This window comes from Salvelinus alpinus, chromosome 12 (assembly GCF_045679555.1).
Source record: "Salvelinus alpinus chromosome 12, SLU_Salpinus.1, whole genome shotgun sequence".
In the NCBI taxonomy this organism is placed as follows: Eukaryota; Metazoa; Chordata; class Actinopteri; order Salmoniformes; family Salmonidae; genus Salvelinus; species Salvelinus alpinus.
The window spans coordinates 42,890,637-42,907,385 of NC_092097.1; the positions used below are offsets into that span (position 1 = coordinate 42,890,637).

A 16,749-nucleotide genomic window follows, 5' to 3' on the forward strand; every position below is an offset into this window, starting at 1 on the left:
AAGTAGGAAGCCGATTCTAGATTTAATTTTGGATTGGAGATGCTTAATGTGAGTCTGGAAGGAGAGTTTACAGTCTACCCAGACACCTAGGTATTTGTAGTTGTCCACATATTCTAGGTCAGAACCGTCCAGAGTAGTGATGCTAGTCGGGCGGGAGGGTGCGGGCAGCAATCGGTTGAAGAGCATGCACTTAGTTTTACTAGCATTTAAAAGCAGTTGGAGGTCACTGAAGGAGTGTTGTATGGCGTTGAAGCTCGTTTGGAGGTTTGTTAGCACAGTGTCCAAAGAAGGGCCAGATGTATACAGAATGGTGTCGTCTGCGTAGAGGTGGATCATGAACTGAAGTTCAATTTCAATAGGCGAACAACAAGTGCCAACCTAGCTAATACTTACTTACAAGGATTCCTAAATCTTTGCTAAGAATAATGAAAATGACTGCAGTTTCTACTGGTTATTGTTTTCAGGCTGGTTGTATTGATGCTAGTTAGGTACAAGCTAAAGCTAGCTACCCCAGAAGTTGCGGTCAAACAAATTATGCTAGACATCGGCCAATACCGATGTTGGCATTTTTAGCTAATATCGTCCGATTCTGATATGTTCCCCGATATATCGTGCATCCCTAAGTGGAACAATGGTTTAAGAATGAAATGTTCTATATTCTATACGTTCTATGTTGTTTATGTTCTACACCTTCTATACTCTATACGTTCTATACTTTATATATGTTCAGGAGGCTTGGTAATGTGCCTGTAGGGTTGGTATTGTTATGTGCTTGGTTTTATTGAGGGAAAACATGCAGCACTTCCTTGGCTCTATAAAATGTGTTGACCTCCAGACATAGGTTGTTAAGAGATGGGTTGTTAAGAAAAAAATGACATACTATACAAATCACGAGGTTAATTGCTTTCTTAGTTCTATTATTAGGTCCAGCTTAGATAGACACGCACAACAGTCAATCTGATCCCAACTTCTGTCATTGCAAAAGCTCCACTCTAAACACTGTAGAACTTTCTGCTAGTTGGTCTTGCTCCAGAAAATAGAAAGATAGAAGGACAGAGAACGCCTCTAGTCGGCACACATTCAACTGCACCTTCTTTAACTGGTCTCCAGCCCAATATTTATAATAATAATAGTGATAATAATAATAATAACAATATTTATAGGGTCTTAAGGTCTTTTGGTTGAATGTTTTTGTTGTTGTGGTAATTGGGTGGGCTGTGGAAGAACTGAACATATTCTTATAAATGGGTTTTAATCAAAGTGCAACCAACATTTCAACATGGGTTTAGGTGTTCGTTGTGTCGTTGACCACTCAGGACAAAGGGATTGCACAACTGGTTTCCCCAGAGATGTTGTCAGTTGCCTGAATCTCTTCCCTGAATTTATTCCAAAAGTCCTCTCTTCTATGCCCAGACAATGCCATGGTGACGGCACAGGGCAGAGATGCCAACATGTGGTGGCGTATTCATGTGTCGCTCAGCTACCCCTTTGGGCCTTTTCCATGACAATGCAACATAAAATGTCACTTATTCTGGTTTCTGCCTCTGCGTGTAACCCAGGGAGAGGCTTTGGTTGAACGTGCAAAGCTATTTTTCAAAACAGACTATGTGCTTCAGTGTGGTATGTTATGTCAACATAGTCACATTTAACCATGATAGTTACGTCACCTAAGCTGACATACAGTATTGAGTGTATGGGATAATGCTGATTGAATAGGGTGTTTTAAGGTTATTTGAGTCGAAGACCGTACCCCTAGACTAGAGCTTTTATAGTTACCCTTTATAAGAACTTGACCTTGAGGTGCCCTCCTTCCGGTTAAAATTCCTTTGGCTTTTGAAGCAGTGACAGACAGTTTGCTACACAGGAGAGCTACTCAGGTTTCACTTGTATCATACACAGGCATGCACTGCATACATATCTACAGATGTAGGATCTTAACCTGCAACAGGGTGATCACATTAACTTTCCTGCAATGCAGAACATTTAAGACTTGTAGTGTATTTGAGGTTTAAAAAGGGTTCTGAAGTTTGTAATTTCTACTTTTACATTTCTGACTTGATTTTCCCTAACATTTTTCGTATCAACCCCTCCAAAAATGTATTGGAATCCACATTATAATAAAAATGTCCTGTTGCCGCAGGATTATTATCCTGCTGTAGCAAACTGGCTCAAATTAAGATCCTACATCTGTACACACACGATTATGTATAGTACCGTATGCATCTGTACAGACTTGATGATCAGTCGTTTGTTGTTCGATCACTAGGCACAGAATGAAATCGGGAAGCAATTGGATAAGGCAAGCTGAAAGTAATCAAATGTAACCGAGCCAATCACAATCTTTGTTGCATTACAGAGTGCATCTGCCGCCTCCACCATGGCTACAAAGCCAGGGGCGGTGTCCGTGACAATGGGTGGTGCCACAGCAAGTGGTGCCACAGCGGGAGGAAGTCCTACTACAGCAGGGACAACACAAAGAGGAACGGCCAAAGTGGCGATGCCAGAGGTAGACTGACTTAGCTGGGTCTTTTGAGATTCCTGTGGGACAACCTTGGCATATTCTGATGTTCTTAACCCCCTTCCCTCATTAACATGGGTGTAGTGTACTCTGTTACATGGAATCTCTCTTATCCCTCTCTTCTCTTCATGCTCACTTTCATCCTCTGAAACACTTAATTCACAGTCTACAGCTGCTTGGGCTCTCTACCATTGACTTCTTCTCAGCTTTACCTATGGTGCATTCAGATATGCTTACTTCAACCTTCACCATGACCGCAAAGAGCTTATTGATTGATTGTGCTATTTTACATGCTGGAGAATAGGATTAGGGCTCTTCACTGTCCATTGGAATGGTGCATAAGTGTGTTGTTGCCTCACTTTCTCAACCACATTTCCATAATATGTTCTGCGCCTGCTTCTTGGTTTGTAGACGGTACTCGTCTCTCCAGCAGGTGCTACTATTATTGACATACCAACACCTGGGACCAAAGGCAGTCCTAAAGACACCCCAAAGGTAACTCAAAACACCCCTCCCCTAAATATAGTTCATGGTTTCATCCTCTGAATCTTGTTGTGTATGTGACTTCTGAATCACGAACACAGAGAGGCTGCTGCCTACATACAGACTCGAATCATTGGCCACTTTAATAAATGGATCACTAGTCGCTTTAAATAATGGTACTTAATTAATGTTTACATATCTTACATTACTCATCTTATATGTATATACTGTATTTTATACCATCTATTGCATCTTGCCTATGCCGCTCGGTCATCACTCATCCATATATTTATATGTACATATTCTTATTTCATCCCTTTAGATTTGTGTGCATTTGGTAGTTGGTGTGGAATTGTTAGATTACTTGTTCGGATTAGTGGCCCACTACTTGAAAGCGGCAGCTCTAGCCTTTAGCTAAATTTGAATGTTGCCTGTAATCCATGGCTTCCGGCTGAGATATGTACGTACGATCACTGTGGGGATGACATTGTTGATGCGCTTATTAGTGAAGCCAGTGACTGATGTGGTAAATTTCTCAATGCCATCTGATGAATACCGGAATATATTCCAGTCTGCTAGTGAAACAGTCCTGTAGTTTAACATCTGCCTCATCGGTCCACTTCCGTATTGAGTGTGTGACTGGTACTTCATGTTTTGAGTTTTTGCTTGTCAACAGGAATCCAGAGGATAGAGTTATTTTCAGATTTGACAAATGGAGGCGATGGAGGGCTTTGTATGCATCTCTGTGTGTGGAGTAAAGTTGATCTAAAGTTTTTATTCGCCTCTAGTTGCACAGGTGACATGCTGGTAGAAATTTTGAAGACAGATTTCAGTTTCCCTGCATTAAAATCACTGGCCACTAAGAGCGCTTCCTCTGGGTGAGAATGTTCTTGTTTTCTTATGGCCCAATACAGCTCGTTGATTGCAGACTTAGTACCAGCATTGGTTTGTGGTGGTAAATAGACAGCTAAGAAAAATATAGATAAAAACTCTTGGTAAATACCATGGTCTACAGCTTATCATGAGGTATTCTAACTCAGGCGAGCAGAACCTTGAGACTTCCTTAATATTAGAGATTGCACACCAGCTGTTGTTAACCACCCCCGAGCTTACCCGGCGCTGCTGTTCTGTCCTGCCGATGTATAGAAAAACCAGCTAGATTTATATTTTCCATGTCCTTGTTCAGCCATGACTCAGTGAAACGTAGGATATTACAGTTCTTCAGATTATTGATAGGATAGTCTCGAACAGAGCTCATCCAGTTTATTCTCCAGTGATTGCTTGTTCGCCAATAGAACGGATGGTAGAAGCGGTTTAACCAGTCGCCAACGTAGTCTCGTCAAGTATCCCGCACGCCGGCCTCTCACCTCTTCCTCTTCCGAGTGTCGGGGATTTGGGCCTGGTCTGGGATGAGCAGTATATTCTTTTACCTCCTTTTTTTTTTTTTTTTTTTTTTTACCTTTATTTAACCAGGTAGGCTAGTTGAGAACAAGTTCTCATTTACAACTGCGACCTGGCCAAGATAAAGCATAGCAGTGTGAACAGACAACAACACAGAGTTACACATGGAGTAAACAATAAACAAGTCAATAACACAGTAGGGGAAAAAAGAAAAAAAGAGTCTATGTACATTGTGTGCAAAAGGCATGAGGAGGTAGGCAATAAATAGGCCATAGGAGCGAATAATTACAATTTAGCAGATTAACACTGGAGTGATAAATCATCAGATGATCATGTGCAAGTAGAGATACTGGTGTGCAAAAGAGCAGAAAAATAAATAAATAAAAACAGTAAGGGGATGAGGTAGGTAAATTGGGTGCGCTGTTTACAGATGGACTATGTACAGCTGCAGCGATCGGTTAGCTGCTCAGATAGCAGCTATTAATTGAAGTAAAAAGCCTCATCCAAATCGAGGTTAGTGATCGCTGTTTTGATGTCCAGAAGCTCTTTTTTGGTAATTGGAAACGATAGTGGAAACATTATGTACAAAAAAAAGAAAGATAAGCTAAAAAAAAAAAAAAAAACGCACAATTGGTCAGGAGCCTGTAAAACGGCTGCTATTCCCTCCAGCGCCATTCTTTTGAGGAAAAAGAAACTGTATTTGTATGTATGTGTGTCTTTTGGAGGGGTAGGGTTAAAAGCAGAAGTCAAATTTCAATTAGACCCTGTGTGCAATTGACCAAAAAAGTAATCTTAATCTTAGGAGAAGGAAATGCTAAACTGATCCTAGATCAGTGTCCAGGGCCAACTTGACCCTACTTTACATTTTTACAACCCCTGCACCTCACCCTCACTGGACCCCTTTCACCTTTACATAATTGAATTTAAGGAATGTGTAACAACGGTTAATGTAAGTAATAACACCGGTTAATGATTTATTTTCATGTAATGAAGCATGTAATGAATGTAATGAAGCCGGTTAATAACTTGCTGGATAACGTTAAAAAAAAGAAGACGTTTTTTCATCTAATAAATGATTAGGTTATACGGTGGTTATTACACTGTCAGGTGAGTCAACTTTTTTAATGAATACCTTCAATAATCATGTAATAACATACCAAAATCAATTTTGATTGACTTCCCTGAATTCGATGCACAAACCACCAACCACCGGCAATTACAAACATCGACAAACTCATGCACATCATACAGTCACCCTCACAAGCACACATTGAAATGTGCCCACACCACATAGACATATACACACACACTACAGGGTGTGACAGTATAAAAAAAACTTGTTCTATGTGATATACTGAACGTGAAGTTATTACATTAATCAGTGTTTTTACGTTAACCGTTGTTCCAGTGTGTCAATACATTGAATTCTGTTGAATATATTGAGTTTTAACTCATCCTTGATTGTAGCCGGCACCCATGCACCCAGCCAAAGCTACACCTCCTACCACGGGAGGAGGCAATATTGTAGGGGAGGCGACAACTCCATGGAAAGCTGAAGTACCAAAGCTTCAAGAGTCTCTGAAACAGACAGCCAAGGTAGATGGCAGACAGTCGAGAAGTGCGGGGCCTCTCTTTGGATCTTTATTCTTTACCTGACCTGGCTCTCTTTACGCTCACTTCCCCATTCAACACACTCTTCCTGGGTCATTATTCCATGTGTTATGTCTTCCTCATCTCTCCCGTGATCTTGAGGTTTTAGTCATTCTTCCACCCCTTGGTATTCTATCTTCCTCTTCTCTCTGCCGATATATTTCAACACATATCTCTGCTTTGGACTTCCTTACTTCTGGCCTAGAGGTGTCTGTGTGTCTAAGTGGGAAGTGGACAGACACTCTTACTCTTAAGCTTACTCTTACGAGTCTTCCCAGCATGCCCACATTTGTGGTACGCTCACCATGTCTAGACAAACCATGTCTGCCTTGTCTGTCACATCTGTTGTCACCACAGAAAAGCCACAATATATTTCCACTTTTTCTTCTGGTTGCATCACACCATATATAGTATTGCTTCTGGGTTTGTTTACCTGGTTTAGGTTGACAGGGTTTGTTTACCTGGTTTAGGTTGACGGGGTTTGTTTACCTGGTTTAGGTTGATGGGGTTTGTTTACCTGGTTTAGGTTGACAGGGTTTGTTTACCTGGTTTAGGTTGATTGGGTTTGTTTACCTTCCTATTACTCTACTAAACTGTGACAACAAATTCTGGTCAGGTACTTCTCTTCTCACAGCGCCTTTCCTTTCCATTACCAATGACAGACAAGCTGCTAACTATCATCCTATCACTCTACTAGACTGTGACTGTGAGATTATGCACAGCACTCTGAACTCTTCTCTGCACCTAGTCTAATGGCTTGAACCATATGCGTTTATAGAGTGTGCCCACCACATCAAGCAAAGTTGACATGGCTAAAAAGGATCCTGCTAAGTTGGTTACGGCTGTTGCTGCACCAGCTGCCGCGGCTGTAGATGCCTCTCTGAAGTGGCCACAGACTAAGGTAGACTCCAGTTTACGTTGGTGTATTAACCACGCTACAGTACAAGGCTCTTGAGGGTGGGGCTATCCCTGGGGTTAAGGGGCTATCATTGATCACTAGTTTGTGTCATTGTCATTCTTTCACTGTTTTCACACAATGTATCCAAGATCATGAATTAACACAGTGGCACAGTAACAGGGACTCGGAAACAGTGAAGGATGTCTATATAACCATTTTACATTTTAGCCATTTAGCAGACGCTCTTATCCAGAGCGACTTACAGGAGCAATTAGAATTAAGTGCCTTGCTCAAGGGCACATCGACAGATGTTTCACCTAGTCGGCTCAGGGATTCGAATTAGCAACCTTTTGTTACTGGCTCAACGTTATTAACCGCTAGGCTACCTGCCACCTGCTTTACCATTCTGCAATTTTATTTGACTACAGGAGAATAAAGAAGAAACCTGCATACTGCTCTGACGAAGGCCTTGAGGCTGATGCGTAAAAGCTTAATAAAGAGCAGTGATACTATGAAGAGCAGTGTGCGGGTTTCTTCTTTTTTCTCATGTTATTCAATTGTTACAATGCACCTGCAACAAAGATAGCTCAGATGTGCAAGTGCCTTTTGAAATGTAACTACATGAGGAAGAGGGTGCTCTTGTTAATGCATGAGTACTACCTATGTGGGTTTGGTTGAATTGAGCCCACAGCCATCCAGAAGCTCAGTTGGGTATAGGAGCTGAGCAGTATCACAGATACTAGTGTTGTATTCACTAACCTCTCCTGCTCTGGGTTACAGGTACAGGTGGAAGTAGTTCCCCCAGGAGCTAAGGCAGCCAAAGAGGTAAATCATCCATATATCTTTTCTCTATGTGGGTTTGATATTGCACTAAAATGATTGGCATGGAGTTGCATTGCTCGTGTTTGAGTTTTGTTGCATCATGTGTAGGAGCTTGCTGTGGACCCGTTCGATGCCCTGGCTGATTCCTTACCCTCATCAGAGTCTTTCGCCCCTGCAGCCCATGTATACACCGGGCCAGAGGTGATAGAGGTACAGATCCTTCACAGAGTGTGTGTGTGTGTGTGCACAGTGCAAGTTAGATTGGGTTGTGTGTGTGTACCCGGTCACCATATAAAACACTGTGTGTTGTTGTATATGTCACACAGCATGGATTGACCTCAAAGAAGGGAGTGATATGTGGGGGGAAAGACTGCCCACTGCCCCCAGGATACCGATTTGAAGACATGGTCAGTCTTTAAATCACCCTCCTCCTCCATTGTTCTTCCTCATCATCATCATCACTTCTGCAACTTAATCCAACCCTCAGCCTTCTGCTGTTAGAGCGCTTTGAGTTTGCATGTATCTTTAGCTTTGTGTTGCAGTACTCCCTTTGACATGACACATTTGACTGGAACCCCTTGGTTATCAGTAATTCCAACAGAGAGATACACCCCATCCAGAAACAACCCCTAGACCCTGTCCTATCCCCTGGACACTTGTGTTAATCTGAGAGGAATGGATAGGTGTTAGCAATATGGACACATTTTCACCAAGCTGATCAGATGACAAGATGGAGTTACTACCATATCTATCTTTTTTTCCAGATTTATATGATGGACTAGGGTTTGTTTCTGGACAATGCCAAAAAAGCCTGTATATAGTTACCACACTTTAATATTCTTTTGTCATTCTTTTGTCAGAACATGATCAGATTTTATTTAAACCTAGGCTTACTCAATTAGAATATATAATTAATGCATTTTTATTACATTGAATTACAATGTTAAATTACATTTTCATAGGCCCCAGTTGCAGATGTCAAGCCAAAAGATGTCCCGGTAAGTCATTGTATTTACTGCTAGGGAGTATGCTGGGGAGAAATGTTGAGATATTGACTTTCTCCTCTCAATCTTTCTCAAATACCCACATACTAATGCATGTGCATCCACACACACACACTAAAGGAACTAAACAAACCATAGGTCATCCCATGGTCTCTGCTGACAGTTTTGGGTACCTCTACAATGTGGAATGTTGCTTTGCACTGTGGGGTGTTGGCTCTGCAAGTAACATTAGACCCACCTCAATCAGCTGGCTCTAGTTCTGCTAAACCCATCCTTTATAAACACACCCACACACTAACAACAGATAAATAGTCAACACACAATCACTCATTACTCCACACCTATTCACTTATACACACCTAAACACACATTATCCCTCTGGGCCACACCTTGTTTTGTACTGCAGTTCTCTGTGTAGTCTACCTCTGCTTCTAAGAGCTTGTTAGGACAGGAGGCAAACTCTTTTACCCCTGAAGTATGTTGTCAAATGTGAGTTGTCTAAAGTTGCACATTTGGTTATAAAGCGTGTTTTTATTACATTTACATTTTAGTCCGCTTCAGGGATTTGAACCAGCAACCAGCAACCTGGCCCAATGCTCTTAACCACTAGGCTTCCTGCCAAATCTGATGTTTTGTAAAGAGATTCTGCTCGGAGTCCTTTGCGGAGTTCTTTGTTGTGATTTAAATTCTAGGAAATGTGATTGGTGGGTGTGTCGGTTCTTTTTCTCCTGGTCTCTTTTAAATGGTTGGAGTTATTTTGACACGCCCTCTAGTGGTGCAGTTGAAGACAAACCTGTTACTGTAATGCTTTGTGTATAACTGAGGTTATTTGTTTGCTTGTTTGTTTACTTGTATCAGAAACCCATGAGCACAGATGAGGCTCTGGACTCCCTGTCCTTTGGGTTCACAACCTCTATGGCTCCCATCCCTCAGAAACAGGAGAAGGTGAGACTTTGCACTATTAACAGGTTATAATCACTTATAAATCAATTTGAGCCCTGTTCCCTAAAACATGCATAACGTTACAGAATGATTATTAGTCCCATAGTCTTTTGGGTGAGATTGAGGTCCTGACCAGTGATACTGTAATTAAGAAGTGAGATGTCATTATAACCCAATGTATTTCATCTGTTGACAGAAAGTGGAAGACTTGGGTGCCATTGATGCCTTGTCTGCTGGCTTCTCAAACTTTGCTCCACCTCCACCTGCTCCCATCAAGGTAAACAAAGACTGATAATATTGTTCTTCATCCCTTCATCGTAAAACTGTCATTAGCATGAGATGGTAAACTGTTATGAGAACCAATGTCAAGTTGTGTCAACTGACATCACACAGTCATAATGACACATAGCACAATGTAGGCTACCTTGTGGGACAGCTAACTTCCTAGCCACCTACTGCTTATCATGTCATGACATATTTATGATGCTTACAAGATGACCATGACATATAATTTTAACACAGTGTCAGCTGTAATAGCTTTTGACAACTGATGTGTCATACTAACGTTCTGTAAAGACAGCTTTCTAGTGAAGGCTTGAAATTAGCTTTCCCCTGTTCCTCTCAACTAGAACCTAAGAAACAGTATTTAACAAACCAAATAATCTTTCTCTTCTTCTTCCAGAAATCTGAAGAGTTTAAGTCTGCGCCTGTGACCAAGTCTCCTGCTCCCCCCGTTGACAAGAAAGCTAAGGTGGAAAAGGTAAATAACACCAAAGAAAGCAGGTCCTACAACCTGCATGACTACATAACATAAGCCATGCATAAAATGAAATAAACAGTGACAAACGCTTATGTCCAGTGTTAAACTGGGATATCGTTAGAAAAGTTTACTTATCCCCTATTACTGTAAAATAATGTTTCAATGTGTTTTGGTGTCCATATGACCGATTCTGTTGCACCAAAACTAAAATGCAAATAGCGAGTTGAAACCGCTTGTCAGAGAGGAAGATGTGATCTCTCAACTTTGTTGGCGTGAGAGGGCAGGTGTGTAAATCATAGAGGGAGAGGCAAAGCGAAAGGTTTCACTCTCGCTGAAATCTGTCCAAAATAAGCCCAATCAATGCGTTTCTATGGGTTTATTTTGGACCTAAGCTTGTTAGGACGGAGACGTGTATCTCTTCATTATATCTAGACCTCTCGTGTAAATGGGGAGGTGCACACCGCACAGAAGGAGCGAAAGAGACGAGACCAAAAATACAACACGAGAACAAGCGGAAGTAAACGCTCTTAAAAACGATAAATAACAACCTCGATCCTTGCGGTACAGGCATTTGGAATATCGCGCAAGAACATCAATTCGAAATAATCGAATGAATTCAATATATCGCCCAGCCCTAAAGTGAGATGTCATTATAACCCGATAATATTTAATCTGTTGACAGAAAGTTGAGGATTTCGCTTCTGTTGATGCCTTGTCTGCTGGCTTTTCCAACTTTGCTCCACCACCACCCGCTCCCATCAAGGTAAACAAAGACTGATAATATTGTTCTTCAACCCTTCATCGTAGAACTGTCATTAGCATGAGATGGTAAACTGTTATGAGAACCAATGTCAACTGACATAGCACAGTCATAATGACACAGCGCAATGTAGCCTAGCTTGTTGGACAGCTAACTTGCTAGCCACCTACTGCTAATGCTAATGACATGTTGTATTTATGATACATACAGGATGACCATGACATATATAATTTTAACACAGTGTCAGCTGTAATAGCTTTTGACAACTGATGTGTCATACTAACGTTCTGTAAAGACAGCTTTCTAGTGAAGGCTTGAAATTAGCTTTCCCCTGTTCCTCTCAACTAGAACCTAAGAAACAGTATTTAACAAACCAAATAATCTTTCTCTTCTTCTTCCAGAAATCTGAAGAGTTTAAGTCTGCGCCTGTGACCAAGTCTCCTGCTCCCCCCGTTGACAAGACAGCTAAGGTGGAAAAGGTAAATAACACCAAAGAAAGCAGGTCCTACATCCTGCATGACTACATAACATAAGCCATGCATAAAACGAAATAAACAGTGACAAACGCTTATGTCCAGTGTTAAACTGGGATGTCCAATGTTGCAGCTGACGCTGTGCTACTGTTGTGTTGAGTAATTTGTCATCAAAAAAGCTATATTCATGCAAATAGACAACAAACTCTTCAGCTATTCTATGTTATATTTATGTCGGGTTGTGAAGCTGTTATCTATTGACTTGTGTTTGTGTTTCAGTTTGCTGATGACTTCTCTCTGATGTCAGGATTGGACTCCCCACTGGACACCAAGCCCAAGACAGATGAGGTTTGTCATATGAGGGCTACAGTATCTAGGTTGAAGGGGTTTGTTTATCTGGTTTAGGATGATGGGGTTTGTTTACCTGGCTTAGTTTGATGGGGTTTGTTTACCTTCCTATTACTCTACTAAACTGTGACAACAAATTCTGGTCAGGTACTTCTCTTCTCACAGCGCCTTTCCTTTCCATTACCAATGACAGACAAGCTGCTAACAATCATCCTATCACTCTACTAGACTGTGACTGTAAGATTATGCGCAGCACTCTGAACTCTTCTCTGCACCTCGTCTAATGGCTTGAACCATATGCGTTTATAGACTGTGCCCACCACATCAATCAAAGTTGACATGGCTAAAAAGGATCCTGCTCAGTTGGTTACGGCCGTTGCTGCACCAGCTTCCGCGGCTGTAGATGCCTCTCTGAAGGGGCCACAGACTAAGGTAGACTCCAGTTTACGTTGGTGTATTAACCACGCTACAGTACAAGGCTCTTGAGGGTGGGGCTATCCCTGGGGTTAAGGGGCTATCATTGATCACTAGTTTGTGTCATCGTCATTCTTTCACTGTTTTCACACAATGTATCCAAGATCATGAATTAACAGACTTTCACAGTAACAGAGACTCACAGATCATTGGAAAAAGTGAAGGATGTCTACTGAACCATTTTACATTTTAGCCATTTAGCAGACGCTCTTATCCAGAGCGACTTACAGGAGCAATTAGAGTTAAGTACCTTGCTCAAGGGCACGTCGACAGATTGCTCACCTAGTCGGCTCAGGGATTCGAATCAGCAACCTTTCGGTTACTGGCCCAAAGCTCTTAACCGCTCGGCTACCTGCCACCTGCTTTACCATTCTGCAATTTTATTTGACGACATGAGGAAGAGGGTGCTCTTGTTCCTGCATGAGTACTACCTATGTGGGTTTGGTTGAATTGAGCCCACAGCCATCCAGAAGCTCAGTTGTGTATAGGAGCTGAGCAGTATCACAGATAGTAGCCTAGTGTTGTATTCACTAACCTCTCCTGCTCTGGGTTACAGGTACAGGTGGAAGTAGTTCCCCCAGGAGCTATGGCAGCCAAAGAGGTAAATCATCTCTCTCTTTTCTCTCTATTATTAGTTATTACATTTACCAATTTTATTACATTAAACATCTACATTTATTACATTTAGATACGTTTTTACATTAACCAGTGTTATTGCATTAACCGTTGTTACAGGGTGTCAGTACATTGAATTTGCTCTGTTTCTGTTGTATACATTGAGTATTATCTCATCCTTGATTGTAGCCGGCACCCATGCACCCAGCCAAAGCTACACCTCCTACCACGGGAGGAGGCAATATTGTAGGGGAGGCGACAACTCCATGGAAAGCTGAAGTACCAAAGCTTCAAGAGTCTCTGAAACAGACAGCCAAGGTAGATTGCAGACAGTCGAGAAGTGTGGGGCCTCTCTCTTTGGATCTTTATTCTTTACCTGACCTGGCTCTCTTTACGCTCACTTCCCCATTCAACACACTCTTCCTGGGTCATTATTCCATGTGTTATGTCTTCCTCATCTCTCCCGTGATCTTGAGGTTTTAGTCATTCTTCCACCCCTTGGTATTCTATCTTCCTCTTCTCTCTGCCGATATATTTCAACACATATCTCTGCTTTGGACTCCCTTACTTCTGGCCTAGAGGTGTCTGTGTGTCTAAGTGGGAAGTGGACAGACACTCTTACTCTTAAGCTTACTCTTACGAGTCTTCCCAGCATGCCCACATTTGTGGTACGCTCACCACGTCTAGACAAACCATGTCTGCCTTGTCTGTCACATCTGTTGTCACCACAGAAAAGCCACAATATATTTCCACTTTTTCTTCTGGTTGCATCACACCATATATAGTATTGCTTCTGGGTTTGTTTACCTGGTTTAGGTTGACAGGGTTTGTTTACCTGGTTTAGGTTGACGGGGTTTGTTTACCTGGTTTAGGTTGATGGGGTTTGTTTACCTGGTTTAGGTTGACAGGGTTTGTTTACCTGGTTTAGGTTGATTGGGTTTGTTTACCTTCCTATTACTCTACTAAACTGTGACAACAAATTCTGGTCAGGTACTTCTCTTCTCACGGCGCCTTTCCTTTCCATTACCAATGACAGACAAGCTGCTAACTATCATCCTATCACTCTACTAGACTGTGACTGTGAGATTATGCGCAGCACTCTGAACTCTTCTCTGCACCTCGTCTAATGGCTTGAACCATATGCGTTTATAGACTGTGCCCACCACATCAAGCAAAGTTGACATGGCTAAAAAGGATCCTGCTAAGTTGGTTACGGCTGTTGCTGCACCAGCTGCCGCGGCTGTAGATGCCTCTCTGAAGGGGCCACAGACTAAGGTAGACTCCAGTTTACTTTGGTGTATTAACCACGCTATAGTACAAGGCTCTTGAGGGTGGGGCTATCCCTGGGGTTAAGGGGCTATCATTGATCACTAGTTTGTGTCATTGTCATTCTTTCACTGTTTTCACACAATGTATCCAAGATCATGAATTAACACAGTGGCACAGTAACAGGGACTCGGAAACAGTGAAGGATGTCTATATAACCATTTTACATTTTAGCCATTTAGCAGACGCTCTTATCCAGAGCGACTTACAGGAGCAATTAGAATTAAGTGCCTTGCTCAAGGGCACATCGACAGATGTTTCACCTAGTCGGCTCAGGGATTCGAATTAGCAACCTTTTGTTACTGGCTCAACGTTATTAACCGCTAGGTTACCTGCCACCTGCTTTACCATTCTGCAATTGTATTTGACTACAGGAAAATTAAGAAGAAACCTGCATACTGCTCTGACGAAGGCCTTGAGGCTGATGCGTAAAAGCTTAATGAAGAGCAGTGATACTATGAAGAGCAGTGTGCGGGTTTCTTCTTTTTTCTCATGTTATTCAATTGTTACAATGCACCTGCAACAAAGATAGCTCAGATGTGCAAGTGCCTTTTGAAATGTAACTACATGAGGAAGAGGGTGCTCTTGTTAATGCATGAGTACTACCTATGTGGGTTTGGTTGAATTGAGCCCACAGCCATCCAGAAGCTCAGTTGGGTATAGGAGCTGAGCAGTATCACAGATACTAGTGTTGTATTCACTAACCTCTCCTGCTCTGGGTTACAGGTACAGGTGGAAGTAGTTCCCCCAGGAGCTAAGGCAGCCAAAGAGGTAAATCATCCATATATCTTTTCTCTATGTGGGTTTGATATTGCACTAAAATGATTGGCATGGAGTTGCATTGCTCGTGTTTGAGTTTTGTTGCATCATGTGTAGGAGCTTGCTGTGGACCCGTTCGATGCCCTGGCTGATTCCTTACCCTCATCAGAGTCTTTCGCCCCTGCAGCCCATGTATACACCGGGCCAGAGGTGATAGAGGTACAGATCCTTCACAGAGTGTGTGTGTGTGTGTGCACAGTGCAAGTTAGATTGGGTTGTGTGTGTGTACCCGGTCACCATATAAAACACTGTGTGTTGTTGTATATGTCACACAGCATGGATTGACCTCAAAGAAGGGAGTGATATGTGGGGGGAAAGACTGCCCACTGCCCCCAGGATACCGATTTGAAGACATGGTCAGTCTTTAAATCACCCTCCTCCTCCATTGTTCTTCCTCATCATCATCATCACTTCTGCAACTTAATCCAACCCTCAGCCTTCTGCTGTTAGAGCGCTTTGAGTTTGCATGTATCTTTAGCTTTGTGTTGCAGTACTCCCTTTGACATGACACATTTGACTGGAACCCCTTGGTTATCAGTAATTCCAACAGAGAGATACACCCCATCCAGAAACAACCCCTAGACCCTGTCCTATCCCCTGGACACTTGTGTTAATCTGAGAGGAATGGATAGGTGTTAGCAATATGGACACATTTTCACCAAGCTGATCAGATGACAAGATGGAGTTACTACCATATCTATCTTTTTTTCCAGATTTATATGATGGACTAGGGTTTGTTTCTGGACAATGCCAAAAAAGCCTGTATATAGTTACCACACTTTAATATTCTTTTGTCATTCTTTTGTCAGAACATGATCAGATTTTATTTAAACCTAGGCTTACTCAATTAGAATATATAATTAATGCATTTTTATTACATTGAATTACAATGTTAAATTACATTTTCATAGGCCCCAGTTGCAGATGTCAAGCCAAAAGATGTCCCGGTAAGTCATTGTATTTACTGCTAGGGAGTATGCTGGGGAGAAATGTTGAGATATTGACTTTCTCCTCTCAATCTTTCTCACATACCCACATACTAATGCATGTGCATCCACACACACACACTAAAGGAACTAAACAAACCATAGGTCATCCCATGGTCTCTGCTGACAGTTTTGGGTACCTCTACAATGTGGAATGTTGCTTTGCACTGTGGGGTGTTGGCTCTGCAAGTAACATTAGACCCACCTCAACCAGCTGGCTCTAGTTCTGCTAAACCCATCCTTTATAAACACACCCACACACTAACAACAGATAAATAGTCAACACACAATCACTCATTACTCCACACCTATTCACTTATACACACCTACACACACATTCACCCTCTGGGCCACACCTTGTTTTGTACTGCAGTTCTCTGTGTAGTATACCTCTGCTTCTAAGAGCTTGTTAGGACAGGAGGCAAACTCTTTTACCCCTGAAGTATGTTGTCAAATGTGAGTTGTCTAAA

At 42.0% G+C, this 16,749-nt stretch overlaps 1 protein-coding gene across 44 annotated transcripts in view; it reads left to right on the top strand.

Annotated features, from left to right (window-relative positions):
- Nucleotides 1-16,749, top strand: part of cast (calpastatin) — a 74,858-nt gene that overhangs the window by 45,827 nt on the left and 12,282 nt on the right. For 18 of the 44 annotated variants that reach the window (XM_071336451.1, XM_071336470.1, XM_071336452.1 and 15 more), the window contains 22 exons: nucleotides 2,357-2,506; nucleotides 2,930-3,013; nucleotides 5,870-5,998; nucleotides 6,831-6,953; nucleotides 7,731-7,775; nucleotides 7,881-7,982; nucleotides 8,099-8,179; nucleotides 8,735-8,770; nucleotides 9,635-9,721; nucleotides 9,915-9,995; nucleotides 10,401-10,478; nucleotides 11,161-11,241; nucleotides 11,640-11,717; nucleotides 11,991-12,059; nucleotides 12,369-12,491; nucleotides 13,090-13,134; nucleotides 13,338-13,466; nucleotides 14,301-14,423; nucleotides 15,201-15,245; nucleotides 15,351-15,452; nucleotides 15,569-15,649; nucleotides 16,205-16,240. In XM_071336451.1, coding sequence (XP_071192552.1) covers nucleotides 2,357-2,506; nucleotides 2,930-3,013; nucleotides 5,870-5,998; nucleotides 6,831-6,953; nucleotides 7,731-7,775; nucleotides 7,881-7,982; nucleotides 8,099-8,179; nucleotides 8,735-8,770; nucleotides 9,635-9,721; nucleotides 9,915-9,995; nucleotides 10,401-10,478; nucleotides 11,161-11,241; nucleotides 11,640-11,717; nucleotides 11,991-12,059; nucleotides 12,369-12,491; nucleotides 13,090-13,134; nucleotides 13,338-13,466; nucleotides 14,301-14,423; nucleotides 15,201-15,245; nucleotides 15,351-15,452; nucleotides 15,569-15,649; nucleotides 16,205-16,240 — 1,908 coding nt within the window. The remainder of the gene's footprint in view (nucleotides 1-2,356; nucleotides 2,507-2,929; nucleotides 3,014-5,869; nucleotides 5,999-6,830; nucleotides 6,954-7,730; nucleotides 7,776-7,880; nucleotides 7,983-8,098; nucleotides 8,180-8,734; nucleotides 8,771-9,634; nucleotides 9,722-9,914; nucleotides 9,996-10,400; nucleotides 10,479-11,160; nucleotides 11,242-11,639; nucleotides 11,718-11,990; nucleotides 12,060-12,368; nucleotides 12,492-13,089; nucleotides 13,135-13,337; nucleotides 13,467-14,300; nucleotides 14,424-15,200; nucleotides 15,246-15,350; nucleotides 15,453-15,568; nucleotides 15,650-16,204; nucleotides 16,241-16,749) is intronic. The other 26 variants (XM_071336481.1, XM_071336484.1, XM_071336479.1 and 23 more) reach the window with 20 other exon arrangements.